We start from the raw sequence: 20,095 nt of genomic DNA, 5'->3' as shown, positions 1-20,095 counted from the left end.
GCTTTTGAACCATCTCAGTTCTTTCCATCTAAGCATGCTTCACCCAAGCCCTTCTGCTGTGGTGCCCTGCAGATAGATGGAGGACTTTCAGCGAACATGGCAGGAAGGTTATTTGCAGAAAAATAATCAGAGCAGCAGACCAGTTTGTTTGTAGTTTTTCTTGCTCCATCTACAATTCTGCACCTTAAAATAGCTGGCTGCTTTCTGAGGCGGTTCAGAAAGCCAGCCTCTTTTGTCATTCGCCTCTTCCAGGGGCGCTCGGCAAAGGGCTGGCAGCCCGAGCCCGCTGCCGCTGCGGCGGCTCCTCTCCGGGCAGCGGCGCCTCTCGGGGTGGGGGCGGCCTCGGCGGGTCTCACAGCGGCGCTTTGTGACCCAAGCAGCCTCGCAGCGTTAGCTCCACGGCAAGCCGGGACCGGGGGAGCCGGGACCGGGGCCGGGCAGCAGCGGGGGCCGCGAGCAGCCCTCCGCCCGGCGCCCCCGGCCCTGGCCAGCCCCGCAGCATCGGGCGCCCGGCTCGGCTCGGCTCGGCTCCGCGCAAGGTAATGCCCGCCCTCCGCTCGCTCGCCTACCGCCCTGCTGCCCGCCTGCCCGCTCCCTGCAGTGCCTTCCCCTGCGGTACTCGAAGGGATTGGAAAAATGAAAAGGCTTGCTCGAGTGGGGCTGGGGAGAAGGGAGCCCTTTAGTCTTCGTGAGCATCTCCCGCCTGCTCGCTCTCTGCTTGTTTATAAACAGCTTCTGCGGTAACTCAAGGGCTGGCACCTCTGAGCTTTTCCTGCAGCCCTCTAGGTAAGCCCGTTGCTTTCCTCCCTCCTCCTTTCCTGTCAGCACTATTAATGTAAGTTTGTTACCGGTTTACTCACACCCCCCCCCCCCTTCCCCCAACCCAAAATAACTCTTAAAACTATATTCTCACTTTCTTCTAGTCTGATGTATGGGATAGAGTCAGCGAAGTGGGAAATGGATTGCTGTAACCCTGTAGCATTTGATGGATGCAAATCCCTTCGTGCACTCAGGAGGGCAGATGAGTGGGAGACATGCGATTAATATTTAGAGCGTTCAGACAATCTGTTACTGTATATTGTAAAGCTCGTGGCAGTCACAGTTGCAGATGAGGCTACTTGACTGTTACCCAAAGTAGAATGCATTAGTATAATGACATTTGCAACTACTTTTTACGAGATGGAAAACTGTTAAAAGGACCCATACTGACCTTATGGATAAACCCTTCTCCTGATGAAGGGTATCATCATACAAAGGCAACTAAAACACACTCTCCTTCCTTCAGATGCAATAATAAATCACGTTATCATCTAGCTGACAGACTGTGGTCTGGCAACTGTATATGCTGAGTCCTGCTTGTTTCGGGGTGGTGTCTGGTGGTCTTTGTTTCCCCAAGAGTGTAGCAGTAATCATAATGGATCCTTACTTTCCTGGAACTTCCCAGGAAATTAATCAATGTAAAAAATTGCTGAGAAATGATAGAGATTCTTTGGTTAATGTTCTAATTTTAATCACTTATTTCCCTCCAACCTTTCAATTGTTCACAGCTGTTTAATGGTAATTTTACTTGTAGAAATGTCTTGTGTAAATGTTATCAACAAACCATTAAGTACTCATTTAAAGATACTTCTACAAGTACATAATTAATATTTGTATGGAGTGTTGGTAAACCACTTACAAAACATTCTGAAACTTCCAGGTAGCTTGGCCTGTGCTTGCAGGTGAATTGGCTTGTTTTGGTAAGTTTCAGCAGAAACAGCTCAGTCACTTTGGATTAAATGGAGAGTGGAAGGGAGGAAGGAGTGCTTTTTATATTTCTAAAGAAGCTGTCAACCCATAACATCATTAACTTAATTTGAATGACTGCAGACAGAATGTCTAGGGATAGAGAGTTGTAATGTGGTATGAAATCAAACCATCTTGTGAAGTGTCTTTTTAACAATGGAAATTAGTTTTGACTTGGCTGAAACCTATCTCATTAAAAACAAGTGCCATGAACATGCACGTTTTCTTGTGTTTTTTATATATGGTGAAGCATGCACAGCTACATGGGCATAGGTGAAATAATCACATAGTAAGTAGTGAGCAGCAAGTAAATGTTTCCCTAATATTTTGTAAGTCGTTATGAAAAAGCTAAAGCATAGGTAAAAGTAAGTTATCTCTGTAGAGGTTTTCTTGCATAGACAGGAATTTCCAGAAAATTTTATTTTTTTCCTTTTAATTTCTTAAGGACCATTTCAAAGTAGATAAATTATTTGAATTAATACTACAGATCTCTATTTTCACTTTTTCATATCTGTAGAGTATACAGGATCCCTCTATCAATCCTTGTTAACTTAATTTAAAATGATCTGTTAATAATTTTCAAAGAAGAAAATAATTTATTACCAGAAGATGATAAATTAGAGAAAATCTCCCTCTGAGAAAGCTTAGCAACTAGAGGCCAGAGAAGACCTTTTCCTTTTGTGGAGTCTATAGAAAAGTATCAAACAGTACTGAGAGACGGTAACATTTCAAAATAAATGTCAATGTAATGAACATCAACTTCATGCTGACATTTGTCAGGATATAAAAATATGGTGAAGGACCAGTTCTGTCTGGGGTATGAAGAACTACTGGTTTGTGGGTTTGGTTTGGTTTTGTAAAAGACTAATATTCCTTATTTTCTCTGGCAGAAAAAAAAAATAGGTGGGAGGGGGAAATATTTTTAAGCTTTATTTGAGAAGAACTCTTGATGACTTGCCTATGTAAAGAAGCATGAAATCTTGGACTTCTACAATACCATTTAATAAAGTGATCCTTTCTGACGCTTTGATCCTTTTTTAGGTTATGTGCATATAATGTTTGAAAGTGGAACCAAAAGAGAAAAATAGCCTTTTGAAATATCCCCAAATGAGATGCTCTACAGAGAACTCAAAAGTAGAAAAAGGAAAGTGAGGACAATCATAAGAGGTCTTTGTTAAGGTTCTAGGGTGGGGCAGCTTTCTGCTCTTTGCTTTACTGTCATATTTAAGGACTGAATGAAAGAAATCTCCATGTGCCTCTTGTGTTGCTCTTTTCAAAGATCTTTGCATCCCTTTCTCCACCCAGTCTTCCTGACATCTGAGAACATTTGTCAGCTTTTGATTGTGCTTTGGCTATTTCGGTATGAAATGTATTCTTCTTCTAGCTTTTATCTTATAGGACTTTTTAAACATAAAATCTGGATGTGTATTCCATTATCATGATGAGCACCAAAAAGGCAGGAAACTGTCCATCATGAAGAGATCAAGTAGCTATAACTCAACAGAACCTGAACAATAGATGTGAATTATTTCTACTGTTTCAATATATTTTATATTTTTATGCACTATTCCTTCATGCCTAACCCCTCTTTGTTACTACTAATAATCATATAGCATTGTTATCATTGCTGGTTTTGACTGTCCATGTTTATTTGCTCATACTTGGAGGTAATAGATGGAAGAAATACATTACTGTTTTAATGATCAAGCACAAAAAGTCAGTTATTGCTTGTGATTTTACTCCACGTGAATATTGTCACAGTAGAGATTCAACATGGATAGTGAGTCTTAGCACTGAGTGAGTCTTAGTCTGAGAAGAGGAAAAGAAAGCCTACAAAATGTGCTGCAAGAGTTCTTATCCAAGTGACTGTGTTTCCCAGCCATGCAGATACTGCAGCTTCTTCCCTTTCCATGGAAGGTTCGACCACTAATCATTAGTTCAGATGTTCCACTTGATTTTCAATCCAATCCTGTGTAGTCACAATAGAGGGCTTAGTACCTCCAGAAGACCACATGTATTTTGTTGAGTTGGGCCCTTAGAAAATTATGCAAGAGCTGTTAAGTCTTAATATTGAAGTTCTTTTGTCCTCCATTTAACACCATTCAATCTTACAAATGATTTTAAATTATTTTAAATGGTACTAGTGAGATCTCGAAGTAAAATGCGTAAGATCTAAGCTGACATTTTTCTCAAAGCTGTTCTTTTTATCCTGTGTTTTTGGGCTCATTACATGGAAATACTGTCTGTATTTTAATCTTTCTGCCTTTTTTTTTTTTTTTTGCCATGAGGTTTGTCTTGTTGCTATAGTTAGAACCAATTGGGAGATCTATGCAGCCTGTTTAATCTCTTGAGTTTTATAAATATTTTTAAATGTTGTTAAAAAACATTGTTAAAGAGGTGCCAGATTTGCCAGTTGACAGACTAGCTGAATTTTATAAAAGCTCCATGTGAATGGTCGTCTATGTAAGGACACAGGCCAAGCAAACCACAAGGACATAGAAGCAGTCAACCATTTTCAGTACTTCTTTTTTTACTGTTCATTTGTACTTAAAACAGGACACATACAACAGACTAAATGTTGTATGTATGCAAGTTGTTACTTCATGTATTTGTTTGACAGGCCTATAGAAAACCTGTAATCTATCCTCTCAGATGGGTAGCCCTTGAGTTTATAACTTTTTGTAAATTGGAGTTATATGTCAAAAACATTCACCTGTGAAATGGTGTCATCAGAAAGTTGAACTAAAGAAAACAACTACAACCATAGTTCTCTCCTGTAACACTTCCTCCTTTGAAGTATTAACATGATCATCACAAGTCATTACAACCCATTTCATCCCAGTACAGCCAAGATTTTCAAAAACTGGATGATGAAGGTTATTTTTGAAGCAACCTGATATTCTTTAAGGCTCAAGTAATTTCAAGTTTTTATGAAATATTTATGAAATATTTAAAATATGCACAGTTAAAAATAGGTTTAACTTGTCAAATGTTTCAATATTGTCCTAAGAACTTAGTATGGGACAGCATCTTTGATCTTTCCTTATGCAAAGATCACTGGATTTTAATTGGGGAGTTCTTCTAAAGGTATAAAAATTTGTTATTACAAGTTTTTTTTTGTTTGTTTTCAGTTGTTATTATTTTAAATTCTGTTTCTGTTCTGTCTTCTCTACTGAAACTTCCTTAGCACATGCATTTTCTTTAGTAGTTGGTCCAGACTTTTGCACCTAGAATTATTATCCATGCTCATGAGATACCTCAAAAATCGGCGGTATCATATCCTTTTATTTTTCTTCTCCTTGGCTTTCCTTATATATTATATTGGGTTTAAAGCTCAGAATATTTTAAACCAAAAGTGTCTCTGAAAGTGATGTTTGGTGAAAGACCTTTTGATCTGAAAGACAGTATACTAAATACTTGTTTTAAACATTAGCATGGCACTAACAGGCATGGGCATTAAATGAATACAAATCTAGTGTCTTGGTTTAACAAAGAAAAAGATGATACATGATACAAACCGGTGAGCTATTTGTAGCAATAATCTCACCAACTTGGATCCTTTAGCTGGTATGCATACAACAAAATACACTGGTCTATTTTGCCCCACAGTAATATCACAGGGTCCTTTCTGGAGTGTATAAGAATGTAAAACTAAAACCAGATTAAAATGAAATAAGATATGTTAATAAAGTTTTAAGGTTTGACACAAGTTGATTGTTTTAGAGAAATTACTTATAAAGCACATTCAGTATTCTATTTGTAAAGATATTTCCCAGACGTTACTTCTTCAAACCATACCTGAAAAAGATATTCTGATCAATATTAGGTATTTGCAAGCCAATTTATTAAAAACATTATGAGATGCAGCTCTTACCTGGAGAGTTTGCAGTTTGAACAATCAAACTTAAAGCTTTTGGACAAAGATTAACAAGAAGACAATTCTTCTATTAAAAAAAAATATATTTTTCATTTAGGTTGCTGTTTGTTTTTCCCCTGTAGAAATATCCTGTACATGCTGCCAGAAGTGGAAATAACCTACTGTGTAGCCTATAAAACTTAATCATAGACAATGTATGAAATAAAAAATGTTCTATTTTGTAAGGAAATATTTACCTGCGTTAAAATTGATCTATGGCAAAAAGTCATGCGTGCAGTTGATGACTGAATTCTAAAATATGTAAAGATGATCTTGCAAGTTTATATTATTTTGTTTGCTATTAATGTCAATTTCTGTTTTACTTTTCTTGAAAATATGTTTTTCTGTTGAAATATGCAATGATTACATTTTTAGACATATGAGTAGAGGTTTGTGCAAACTCTTTAGGTCTGTTATGGCTTTTATTTTGTTTATTTCTTGAAAATCAGTTGACTAGTAATTGTACAGCTTTTTGTTAAGACCTGTTTCCTGAGGCAAAAAATGTTTCTTCTTGCTTGTAATTATTTTTTCAAGCTCTATACGAATTCAGCTGAATGTTAGCCACATGCCTCTGTACACATGTCCTGGAATGGTTGTCAGAGTTTTAACTTACAAAGATTATTTTATTGAGAGTATTCATCTTAGGCACATAAAGTTGTAGGAAGAGTTATTAGAGCAAGGTGTATTATATTACATTATAATTGTATAATATATATGTTATAATTATATACACATTATATTACACTAATGCATAAATAATAAATCACAAAATATCCGTTTAATACTGTTGTTGAGTAATAAACCCTGTATTTTTTTAAAAATAGTTGACATAGTTGTAACATTCATTTTAATTTCCAGATTTGGCAAAATACTCTTCTCTTACCAGTGAGGACAGTTTGGGTTATTTTGTTTATAAATATCTTTTTTAATCCCTTTGAATTCATGTTCATACAGTCCATGCATGTATCTTCTAGACAAGGTGAAAGCATAAGTCAATTTGTCATGATAATATTGTATCTGGTACCCTAAACTTTCTAAATTTTTCATAAGTATCCTCAACTGATTTTCATTTTCCTTATGTATCATTTAAGAAAATACGGCCTGGAGTATTGTGAAAATGACTTTTCTATCTTCCTTAACTAAGATTAATTAACTGTAGTTGCTGGATTGACTGATGGACCTGGGCCAGGAGGGCAGCCTCATTCTCTGAAACAGAATCATAGAATGGTTTGGGTTGGAAGGGACCATAAAGACCATCTAATTCCACGCCGCCCCCCCCCCCGCTGTTGGCAGGGGCACCTCCCACTAGACCAGGTTGCCCAAAGTGCCGTGATATCTCTTAGGTCCACATGTTTTGTTCCAGAGAGATGTGAGGGTCAATACTGTTGTTTGCAACAAAGTCTGGCTGGTATTTCGTGTATCATGCAAAATGAAGATTCTTATGCAAAATGGAGAGTCTTCATGTTTCACCCATGATGTAAAATAAATTTGTTTTTCTTATATAACAGCAGGACTGATTACTAAAATCTACATTGAAGTTGTTCAGGCATTTTTCTTTCATTGTAAGACTCTATTTTCAGCTACAACTTTGTGACACTTCAGTTATTTTAGATTCAATTTTCCATGCCAAGTATTGCCTCTTGAAATGTTTTTCGCAAGGAAAATCTCAGTTAAAAATAAAATGAATTAAAGGCGCTTGTTTTTGCAAGCAAAGCTGGAAGAATGGAGCAAGAAGTGACAAATATAATTTTGGTTATGATACAATGGATTGAACCCATTTAATATCATTAAATTTTATAAGAGTTGCTGTTGCCATCACTTAGAAAAACCTCTCTTAAATTATTTAATCTTGGAAAAGTCACTTTGCTTCAAATCTGTTATGATGAACATGTCTTTATCTGGAATGCAATGTTTTTAGTGATACTTTCCTTGCAATTTGCCTTCAGTGTCAGAAAATGCTGTTACAGTCCAAAATCACTGGAAGCAAGATGACTGACTCATCTGTTCTGTTGGTTCTTTCCCTGCTGAGTGCCCAGAAGCAAGATGGAGAATGTAAAATCCTGACTGAAGTGCAGAGGGGTTTATTGGTTCAGATGCTGTACTTCTTGAAGCATCCTGTTTCAAGCAGACTGTTATTGTGTTAAGAATGATTTCACTGGGATATGTGTACAGCTTGTCCATGCTCTTTCTTTCCTTTAAGGTCCGCTGGTTTACTGCTCATTAGATTAAGGTTTTTTCATATTTACAATATCTATTACAGATTTTTTATTAACTACCTCTTAAAACAGTCAAATGGAAGAGTTTGTGATGGAAATCTCATCTGGTAACTTGTTGAAAATTAATTCAAACATGTACTTGAGAAAGGTAATTAATACATCCTATGATGTGGCTGAACTCTGCCAACACAGTTTTAGTAGTCATGAGGACACGCTGTGTGTCTTTTTTTCTTTTTTTAACTTGCTGACGCAGTTGTGTCAGAAAAAGCAACATCTTGCTTTGCTAAATTGAAGTAGGCTACAGAAGGATGAGAACATTCATGTCAATCTAATTCTTTGTTGGGGGAAAGGTCTTGTTTTCTGTAACTAAAATTGCAAAAGGTTGTGTTAGCACAGATAGAGTACTAACAACAAAAAATTTACTTGTACAAATTATGTTGTGTTTCCGAGTTGCTTTGGGTTATATTCAGAAAGTAACGTAGATAAATTGTGTTGAAGGTCACTTGGCTCAAATTATGAGAGCAAAAATCTGAAGAAAGGAACTTTTGGAGTAAGAGTACAACTGAAAATATTTGCAGGATTTGTGATGCTTTATGGTGAAGAACTTCACTGTTTTTAGCCAAACATTTTGATAATTCTGAAACAAAAGACTGAGATAGTTACTATTGCATGTGGAAAAATATTTTTATCACTTCAGAAATTAAACTATTACTGAAGTCAGTAATTTCAATATAATTATAGTTTTGTGGTCTAGTTTTTTTCAAAACAATTTTTGAGACCAGATAGTATGAATAATATAAGCATTTTGCGTTTGTTTCCCAACCTGACTGCTCAAGTGTAGTATAAGTTTTAAGTATAAATAGTAGGCATTGATTCTAAATCCATCATTTCTTTTTTTCCATCTCCCATGTGCTGGAAAGGTAATATGTTTTTTTACTGTTCTTTCAAAATGAGTCTGTGGCCTATGAAGTCCAGGAACAAGTACAGGGTAGTTTGGCTATTTGTTTCTAGTGAGGCATCATCATGTTATTCAGTCCATCAGAAACTTTAATTTTAACTTTACATACCACATATAGAGTATCTTTTTAAGTGATGGTTTTAGAGTTTCACATTCAGATTTCCTTCTTTTCAGATCACAGAGACAGGGTTTTCGGGAGCTGAATTTCAGATTACTTCATTTCCTATGTTGGATTATTTGGACAGAATAATGTAGCCAGAGATTGTAAAAGATCCAAAGAATTTTAACATGCTTTTCTTAGTGATTTTAATTAAATTTATCTCTTTGTATATTTATCACGCTTTGCGTTTGTTTTAAAACCATTTTTGGTATGCCGAGCTCTGCATTGTGGATTAACTTAATGACTTTCAAACTTATGTTCTGTGCTATCCCTTTATGTTTCATCCAAATTTTTTGGCAAGCTCTAATATGCTTTAATACTTCCCCTATGCCATTGCATGAGATTTGAAATTTAATAGAAGATGTCTGTGTCTGGTATAGACTCTGTGTTTCTTATGTCTTAACAACTCTTTGCTAGGATAGTTCAGTATTTGTACAGCGAAGTAGAAAATAATTGTATTTTAAACTACCATGCATTGCTAACAACACGTATTATAGTTCAAGCTATTGCATGAACAAATAGTCTAACTTTTGAAATTTTTGTCACAATGCAGTAAATAAAACGTAGACTTCTAGTTGGAAATTTCCAACTGCGAGGAGCTGTAACATTTTTCTCCATGAAGAGCTAATCACCTTTTATTTTTCCAATTATAATGTTTATGATTAAGTCAAATGATAGTTTGAAAAAAAACTCAGATAATTGTGAGAGTGAGCAAGAGAACAAAATGCTGGAGTTCATCTCTATCAGACGAGTTGTGCTTAGTAATTAACAAATTTTATTGCAATCACTTTCATTTCAGTTTCTTCTAGCTTGTTCTGTGGATCCTTCTGTCCACGTTTTTACTGCCTTTTCTCGACCAAGTTCGTTCTGTTCTGGTCTGGTTATTAGCGGTATAATACAGCACAGAAGTTACCAGTAGTGTACTCGGGAACACACTGCCACCTAATAACAGTCAGGTATTGGGGAGGGCTGGGAAGGTAAGGAGTTCCAGTTCTTGCTTGCCTAAAGATTAGGGGAAGAAGGAGCAGCACCTGCCATGCTGAGCAGAGGTGATATGTCCTGATAGAGAGAAGGGACTGCAGCCATGGGGACCTGACTTTCCAAGAGTGCATTTTGAACAGCACTTTTGAGAACTGACTCTTTTTACCTAGGATTTTGCTTAATTAAACCAATTTACTTTCTTTGCAGTCCTGGTGATATTGATATATATATATATATATATTATATATATATATATAAAATTATTATTTTGAAAGCATGGCCTGCAGTTGTCTTCCCCACTCCACTCCCCACCTCCCATGTGCAGTGAAAGACAGACATCTGAGCAAAGCTACATAATTTTAGAAGACTTAACAGATCTTTTGGAAAGGCAGAGATGATACAGACTCTTTAATATGTCAATATGTGTGTACCAAACCCAATGGTTAGTTTGTTCAAGCAAGAAGAGATCTGATAGGATGTATCCTCCAAAATGGGCCCAAACTGGCCTAACAGGTTGTTGTTAGTAAGATTAAAACAATAAGTCTAGAAAACGGTTTATTTGTTTCTAACTTAAAATAAATAAATAAATTGCACTTTTAGCTGCAATATGACTTCAGGAGGAGCTTGCAGGTCTTATTTCAGTAATGTAATCAATCAGAACTCAGATTAGATTAGGGCACCTGCTTGTGTTTTGGGGTTACAGCCCAGCAAATCTGTGTTGCAAAGACAAGGGCTAGCAAATACTCTCCTTTACACATATATTCCGTTGTCCAAAAAAATGCATACGTGTTACTAAGAACTGAGCTGAATTACTCAATATCGTACGTGTTAATTGAGGATATTCAGTTTGATCATAATGTTTCTGTTTATAGCTTCTAGATCTATAGCTTCCATGATGATATTACCTTGTAATCACTTCATCTTTCAGTGAAAAAATGCCAAGCCAACTGAGGTGAAACAAATGAACACACAAGATAATTCTGACTAATATAATACCAAGAGTTTTTTTCCTAGATAAGACTATTAAATTGGACCTACCACAGACCTGATTTATTCTGTGTATTAAATACAATTCCCTTTCTTCCTATAACTCCCTCCCTTTTGTTATTTTCTAAAGCAAATGCACTGATAAATACTTTGTTGTGATGCTCTACTCTACTCTGTGCTGGTGCGGCCTCACCTCGAGTACTGTGTGCAGTTCTGGGCACCACAGTACAAAAAGGACATTAAACTGTTGGAGAGTGTCCAGAGAAGGGCTACAAAGATGGTGAAGGGCCTAGAGGGGAAGACGTATGAGCAGCGGCTGAGGTCACTTGGCCTGTTCAGCCTGGAAAAGAGGAGGCTGAGGGGAGACCTCATCGCAGTCTACAGCTTCCTCACGAGGGGGAGTGGAGGGGAAGGCGCCGATCTATTCTCTTTAGTGACCAGTGATAGGACCCATGGGAATGGTGTCAAGCTGAGGCAGGGGAGGTTTAGGCTGGACATCAGGAAGAGGTTCTTCACCGAGAGGGTGGTCGCACACTGGAACAGGCTTCCCAGTGAACTAGTCACTGCACCAAACCTGTCTGAATTTAAGAAGCATTTGGACTGTGCACTTAGTCACATGGTCTGAATTTTTAGGTAGACCTCTGTGGTGCCAGGAGTTGGACTCGATGATCCTTATGGGTGCGTTCCATCTTGGGATATCCTATGATTCTATGCAGCATCTTCCTTAAGTCAATACCAAGCATAGATTTTTGGTCTACTTGGGCAATCCAGTCTCATTTTATTTATTTTTTTTTCCCAGCTACCTATTCTTTCTGCTTCCTAGTTTAACCGCTATGTTGCCAGTGGACCATAATATGGACTTTGGCATCCATCTCTCTGCCCAGCCACTCCCTTGAAATTCTACTCCTCAGTAAAGTTCTCCTGTAAGTAAAAACTGACTCAGCATACATTAGCCAAGGCTGCTGAGTATTAATTTATGAAAATGTCAACAAGTTAACTAGCTCATATTTGATGGAGCTTGCCGCAGTAGATGACTCAAGGGGCAATTTGGTGCTATGGCCGAGTTGATGTATTAGCAAACTGCTCCCATAAGTGTTGTTCTCTGCTTGGGTGAAGAGTGAGTAAGTTCAAGATGTCTCCTCTAAGGAAAAAATGTTCTTTGATGGTTGTTATTTCTATATGCAGAACCACTCTTGGATGCATCTGCCACTGACACACCCACTCTGTGGCTGCATGAGCACTCGCTTCTACACCAGAGAGGCAGCAGGAGTGCATAGCTGGAGATGAGGAGGACAAAAAGTGAAAATGCACTTTTTGGCAGTACTCAGCCTTGTCGGTATTTTAAACTCAGATAATGAGCTAAGACAAGGATACGAGAAGAAAGAGTAAGGCAGAATTTTCTTAGAAATTGTTTTATGTCTATGAAACAAGAAGGCAGTCTTCAACAGAAGTACTGACTAAAGGTTTTGTACCTGTTCTACCCTTTCTTATATCAGAGAAAGCACAGCTTTCTGAATGCCATCTAACTATTGACTGCTGGTGAACAGAATTAAGAAGCTGATCTGGCTGTAATGAAGATTTTCCTCACTGTTAGGCTCTACCCATTAGGCTCTCTCCTCTGAAGCATGCACATTAAGAATTTTGCTGACATTCAGCAAATGGAAAATTACTTCATTTTTACTCAAAGTAAACAGAAAGTTTAAAACTATTTAAAGAATACAGATGTGATGCTTTAAAATTTAGATCAAAACCACTGCAGAAATGACTACTTACCAGTAGAATAGGATGTTTTGAGTAATTGCCACTTGCTTCTTAGAGTTACGGTTTGCTAATTATTCTGATAATGTTATGGCATAATTTTATATCTAACTCACTACGCTCTACAAACTGATACACTGTTTGCATATTGACAAAGTATGTAAAACTGAAATACATGACATGGTAATGTGGTAGCTTCCTTTAATTATTGTTGCCTGAGGTTTGACTATTTTGAAATGATGGAAAGTTCTGCTGTACTTACACTTTCAAAGTTGAAAACTGTGATTACTGCACCTTCCAACAAAGAGAAGCCTTGGAGCAGGTGCTCTCCAGCTTTGTGTGCTGCAGGTTTTGCTGTGGAACTTTAACTCTTTTCATTATGCTTATGCATTTCCTAGTGGCTGCAGAATACCACTTTGATTATGATAGCAGAGTTCCTCCTGGATAAAAAAAACAATTTAGTTCTCAAAAAGAGTAAACTAACTTCTATCATGGTGTATCAAAAGAATATAAGTATATCCAATCTGTAGTAAGAAAATGCAATGCAAAGAAAAGGAAATAACAAAGCTCAGTAAATCTGCCTGTAGTAACACAATTGCATTTTGGATCAAAATAAATTTATGCAGTTCTGTATCTGATGGGTCTTTTGCTCTGAATATACTAACCAAATAAACATATTATTTTTCTTGCAAGTTTTCTTGATGTCAGGGCAGTTTCACAGATAGATATGGGAAGAAAATTTTCTTTTTTTTTTCTCCTGTGTAATGATAACTAAGTAATGATAGCTAATGACACTGAAGGTGTTATGGTGCTGGTTTTACTGAGTTTAAAAAACATAAAACAAACAAACAAAAAAAACCAGCATATATGCTTGAACGGTTCTTTTAACTAGATGTTCAAGAGCAAGTTAACTTTTAACAGAGAGGAAGCAATAGATTTCAGCATTAAACAGTAAATTCTGTTTGAAATGGATATATCAGTGAACATGTGGCCTTATGGAACCAAGAGCATTGACTGAGAACCCTGGAGACACAGACTTGATGTATGGGAGAAGGATTAGGACTCTAAATATGAGCTTTAGCAATATCATCCTTTTTGTGTCAGATTTTTCAAGGTTAAAGATGTGTATCAGGGAGGAAAAAAAAGAGCGAGAAAATTTTGCTTCTGCAGGCTTGTTATTTGTCATATTACATTTGCCATAACCAAGTTTGACAGGCTTTTCTTTATTTTTTCCAGCAGACAATATTATTGTTGAAGATTAGTCAGATGCCTTCTGTCCATTCCCTGCCTCACACGCTATGTCATGCAAGCAAGCTTTGATACACTTAGCATATAATTTAAATGAATGACTAATTTGGTAAGCATAATGGAAGGCACGCACGCTGTCCTTCAATTGCACAAACCCATTACAGAGCTTTGTTATGTCAGCTTCTATCTTCCAGAGGGAAAAGTCAGAGGATTTACTTACAAGGGCTGTGTAACTCTAGATAGAACCAGTAAACGTTTCTGTAATTGCTATAAAGTACAGGAACGGCCAGAAATGGAGATGAGAGAACAGCCATATGAACAGTTTGGAGATATTATTTTCAAGCAAACTACAACGAAAGACATTCTCATCGAGCTGTACAGACTAACTACTGAAAAGGAAAAACTGTTATCCAGTCTTTTGAGATCACATCATATTCCAAACCTTGATACAGGACAACAGGAGGGAAAGCAACAGGCTGTTTCTGGAGTCCAAAAACTTAGAGGTGATGACCACTCCAGTTTTACATATCGGCAGGAATTCTTTCTGGATCCCACAAGTAGTGACAATTTTAATCGCAAAAAAAAGAGTAAATATAGAAGGAAAGAGAGCTTTGAGGAATTCAGGCACTGGAAAGGGGCAAAAAAGGTGCATGAACAACATCCTTCTTTGCTGATTGGGCAAGGGATGCAACAGGAAAATCAGAAGATGCCCCCCACAGGATTTCCTACCAGGAGTTTTCCCAGTTCTTTTTCTGCATCCAGTTGTCTAACAGTAAAAGGTAAGGATGACTTACCACTAGAAATTGGTATTCAACCAGAAAGAGAGAGAGAAGATGGGTATTTTCTTGAAAGCAACAAAGTTATGAAACTGGATGCCGACTTACCAAGTTGTCTATCAAAAGGCAGCAATGATATGGTTGCAGTTGAACTACTGGACAATGGAGAATGCATTCCTGAAGTTAAGAATGTACAGCAGAGTATCACTTCGGTAAAGCCATCTCAGGACAATCTATCTAACCAACTAGAGACATTAAGTAAATCTGCAGCTGCTAAAAGCTTGAAAGACAAATGTACCGAGCAGGTATGCAAGGAGAAAGCAGCAATCGGAGTTGTTGTGAAAGTGCAGGATTCAGAAGCTTGTGTTAAAAAAGCCACACAAACCCATGCAGAATCTTTATCTGATTTTCACAAAGGTAAAGAAACCGCTTCTCCTGTTCTCACAGCAGTACCTAATGAGTTTATATCAAGAACTGGTGTATATTCGGTAGATGAAGCTGCTGGAGACTCTAAAAGCAGTGTGCAGCAGGAAGAGGAGCGAGACGGCTCTGTTTTGCAGTACAAAGCAGAGAGAGTGCACATTACTGATGAGTCATGCAACCCTGTGGGAGCAGTCAATAAAGCTCTTCTGAAAGTTATACGGAGTGACAGTTTAGATGAAGCTGCAGAATGGAAGAGACTGCAACAAATTACAGCAGCAGACAGAAACCTGCCAGGCTCAACATATGAGAAAAGAACCACGGTATCCCGGGGAAGCAGCAAGCATTTATTTCTGAACCTGCCTGTAAGTGAAGGTCCTGATGCTTCTCAGACAGGTAATAATCTTAAACTGGAAGAGAAAAGGCTGCATTCACCCTCGTTAATAGCTGTGAGTAATGTTTTTAGTAATTCCTATCCGCTATCTAATACACACAAACAAATGTCACCTATTCCTTCTCCATTATCTTCAAGACTGCCTAGCCCACAGCTGCATCATCGGATTCTCCCATTACCTGCACAGAACGGCGAGGACGAACCTATGTTCGGTGACTATTGCAGTGGGAGGCACGGTGCTATAAACCTCTCTTTCAATGATTTGGAGCCGCAGTTTTATCTGAAGTTTTCTGAACCTGGAGAATTGGGATTTGCCATCAGACAACCGGGCCTACATCAGAATGCAACTGCAGGGCATTTTGAAAAGCGCACTCTACAAGGAAGATTCACTACTCGGACACCTCAGAATTTCTGCCCAGGTCAGTCCTATTTTAGATATTCCTAACCTAGCAGAATTGACCATGCATGAAAGTATCAGAGCTTTTTAAAATATTAGCCTTTAATGATAATCAATGTTTACATTGAAACTATTTTTCACTGCTTAAAGAATGAGTGAAAAGCTGTTGAATTTTTAAACAAAAGTTACAGCTATACAGGATATGCTTTCAGATGCTTTTTTTTTTTTTGTCAGATTATGTTCAGTGCTGTTGTTACCAAATCAGCTATTATGATTTAACCAAAGTTAAATAGGTACACAGAGAGGAAGCATGTTAAACTTTATTATTTATTTCATCAGTAACTGTGTATGATTTTTCAGCTAAGAAATATATCCTAATATAATAGCTAAGATAATATCTTAAATATATGTTTTTTCTATATAAAAAGTTCCTCCTTTTCCTGTGTTTTAATCTGTCAAAATGCTGTCATAACTTTTATTGTCCAAAGCATTCTTTTTTGTTTGTTTGGCTTAACTTATAGAATATTGTATGAGCAAGCTAATTTACATTGCCTTAAGTATAGGACTGGTGTTGTGACCATTTAGTTACAAGAGGTTGATGTAAATTCTCTACCAACAAAATGCTTGTTTTTAAAAGGACTGCATGCACGAGTCATGTTAAAAAGCACTGGAGTAAAGTGCATGGGTGTTTTATACATACACTGTGAATATAAAAATGCATGAATATATGACATACTATACAGCTAGCTTTATTAGCTAGAACTTTGACATTTATATCCTTTTTTTTCCTGAGAAATAGGAAAGCTGAAGGACCTAATTCCACAGTGGTCTGGGTGTGGCTTAGGTAGGTCTGTGTTTTAGGGAGGGCTGACAATGCAAGGCGATAAGATTTCCCTATAAAAGAAAAAGAGGTCCTAATTTGCAACCTTAAAACTTTTCAAGGAAAATCAGATCACTTTCTTCAGCCTCAAATTTAAGGGGGGAAAACAAACAAACAAACAAAAACAAAACAAAACAAAAAAAAAAACCACCACTTTTATATCTGTTTTCTAGTATTTATCTAGACTTGAGCCTTTTGTGCAAAACATGCTCCCAACCCTGCCTTCCTTCATAGCCAGTTTGGGTCTCTTGCCATACCTTTGGCTGATCCAGTTCACAAAAATGGAACAAAAAACCTCTCTTCTCTCTTTCTCTCTTTTTGTGGGTTAATCTTTTGCTGTTTTAGTTACCTAAATTGCTTCACTGGCTGTCTTAATAAGTGCTTTCCAGAGAGGGTGCAAGATGAGTTATAGGGTGCTACAGTCTAAAACAGGGAGGAAGACAGGCACAAGAAGAAGGGGAGGTGTGTAGGAATGTGAAGCCATTACCTTAGTCAAAGGGTGTTGAATGGTGCCTATGAGACTTGTGTTTATGTGTGCTGCTTCTAGAAGTTGCTCTGTAATTGTAGTTGCACTCAAGACTATGTATAAATTTAGAGTGCTGTTTGATGAGTTGACAAAGCTAATGTAAACACTTACTGCTGGAAAAAAAAAAAAAAAAGATATGTGTTATGCTCTTGTTCTTTCCTTTCTTCCTTGGTTCCTATTGTCCTATCCCTCTTGTTACTTGTGGTACTGATCATAAGTTTTGGTGAGCTGGTTTACCTCATGAAACCAGCAGAAAATATCACCCCTTTAGAATAATATTTTTATAAAAAATAAATAAAAATATTTTTTTAAAAAATAATATTTTTAACTACTTTATCATTTAGGATCCTCAGATGGGGAACTATTGTGCTGCACTCCATAAGAAAAATAAAACATGCATACAAATAGCATCTGTTGACTGCAAATCCAAGCTACTAAGCAGAAACATCTTAGTGAAGAGAACAAAGTGCAGACAAAACAAGTCCTTAGTTCTTGTTTACATCTTGCAATGTTAGTACAGATATAAAATATCAGTGCAACTTTCTGAAAGATGTAATACTATTCTGTTTTGTTTCATTTTAATGTAAGATTGAGTGCCATCATTATTACCCGTGTGTCAGAAGATCTGTAACTTTAGGGAAGAGCTTCCTACTTTACTACCCTATAGAAGACTGTAGATATGTCTCTGGATCTGAGATACTCTAAATTTCCATTTTGTTCTGAACTGGAGATGAAATCATTCTTACAGAGCATTGGTTGTACCCCTCTCCTGTAACCTAACATAAGAAATAAGTAATTGTCTATAGTACAGTAGGGCAAATGAAGCATCACCAAGTTTAGGCAACATAAGTGGTATTAAGATTTACAGCTGTAAATTTGCAGTCCTGTTTTGATCCTTATCAGACTCCTCCCATGTCTGAAGATCCAAATCCAAGACTATTGTTCAGATTTGTCTTTGGGGTACTGTTGTGAAACGGTTTCTCTCGCATCGTCTGTATTAAATTGTGTAAGTATCTACAATGAATCTAAGAGTCATGGAGATGTTCAGCTGACTATCAGTCGGTTTGGTTGAAGGTTTTATTTCATGTCAAAAATGTTGGTCTTATGAAAGTCTCTCCAAAGCTTTATTACTACCAGTCTGCAGTACTTAATACTGCAAAGCATTTGGAACCTTTCATTACCTGTGTATTTGGGTAATTTGAGGTATGAATTAAAATATTATTTTAAGTGCAAAACCTTAAGGTTTTGCATTTTAAATAACAAATTGGACTCATACAGCTCTACCCATATTTTCTTTTAATTCTCTTTTGCGATTGTTTTAAATCACAATTCTTCACTCTGACTACAGGAATATTCTCCAATTAACTACAACTGTAACATTTAGCTAAGGCAGAGTGCCTTTATCTGCTTCCACTTTTTCTGCAAGTTCAGTTTCTTTACAGCAAATATTTATGGCAAAAATCTCCTTGTTTCATTACACAAAGTTCTATCAGTAATTCACCTGAAAGTACAGATTTCTGGACCTTCCTGTTGAAGTGCAACTGCTGGCCATGGGAACAGGCACAGCTTTTATTTTAGCAGGTTAATAGTTAACTGGGAAGAATTTGTATTTCAATGATAATTATTTAGCAATTTTCTCTGAAAGTGGGGCTATGAATTACTGTTCCTATATTTGCATTTAGTAATTCCATTTGAATTACTAAAATTCTAAATAAAAACTTTGGAATATTAAGACTTTCAAGAAATAAATGTCCCTCAATGTATCTGAATACCTGTCTCAAGGAAAGATGTTTTGAAAGCTTTCACTTTCTGACTGTGCTTCTTTCTTAAGTTAATATTAATAAGTTAATAGTAAATTATAAGTTAATATTTGCACTGAGAAAAATCTAGGGAGAAAATTTTCAGAGTTGCTTTACTTAATTAATAGAGAATGCTACCAATATGTTGTCTTACTAAGTATTATCTGAAGGAGAGGAAGATTACTGGTGTTTTTAGTAGTTATTTGATTCAGAGCAGGAAACTTAAAAATCTCTGGTTATGACATAGCCTCTATGACTTTGGTAATTCAGCCAAGACATCCCATTATTCCAGGATGATGACCACACTTTGAGTCAGCAAAAGAGCCTGGGATGGGTCATTTACCATGCTTTCTTTTGTATATGTTAGTGCTGGGGTGTAAAAAGAATGAAGAACTGGTTAGGAGGAATGGTGAAAGCAAGAAAGAGAAGAAATTAGATGAATGGTGTCACCTCAGTCCCCCAGCCAGTGAAAATTTACTCCTTCTGTGATACCTAGGAGTTGTGAGAGAAGAGTATATCTGACAAAACAGAAACTGAAAGTTAGTAGCACTGTAGAGAAATTGAAAATGTCTGAGCCTGTGCCACTGAAAGGGACAGGACCATTCTCCCTGTGTTATCTTCCCTTCTCCCAGCAGAGCCTCCTTTCTCACTATCCTTGGCCCCATTGAACAACTCTAGTGTTTGTCCTTGTTGGTATTTTGGAGTCAGATCACTAAGCAAGTTGAAAACTAAACCACAAGGAGAGAGGTGAACAGCTTTTGCTGGTTTAGTGAGCTGAGCAGTTCACTAGCAGTCTGATGAAAACCAAAGCTAATACTCCAGTACCTCAATTGCATCCCAACACTGTGGACTGGCTAAAACAGAAGTTGTTGGGAATGGTGAATGAAATTGGAT

General features: G+C 37.1%; 1 protein-coding gene across 3 annotated transcripts in view; it reads left to right on the top strand.

Annotated features, from left to right (window-relative positions):
- Positions 1-20,095, top strand: part of FMN1 (formin 1) — a 211,646-nt gene that overhangs the window by 16,844 nt on the left and 174,707 nt on the right. For 2 of the 3 annotated variants that reach the window (XM_080595284.1, XM_080595283.1), the window contains exons 3-4: positions 11,803-11,926; positions 13,998-16,018. In XM_080595284.1, the coding sequence (XP_080451410.1) occupies positions 14,107-16,018 (1,912 nt within the window). In that variant the 5' untranslated portion in view covers positions 11,803-11,926; positions 13,998-14,106. Of the gene's footprint in view, positions 1-11,802; positions 11,927-13,997; positions 16,019-16,795; positions 16,841-20,095 lie in introns of all 3 variants that reach the window. The other variant, XM_080595282.1, reaches the window with a different exon arrangement.

This window comes from Anser brachyrhynchus, assembly GCF_964034855.1.
Source record: "Anser brachyrhynchus genome assembly, chromosome: 5".
NCBI lineage: Eukaryota > Metazoa > Chordata > Aves > Anseriformes > Anatidae > Anser > Anser brachyrhynchus.
The sequence above is the reverse complement of the archived record's forward strand: the minus strand, read 5'-3'. Positions and strand labels throughout refer to the sequence as shown.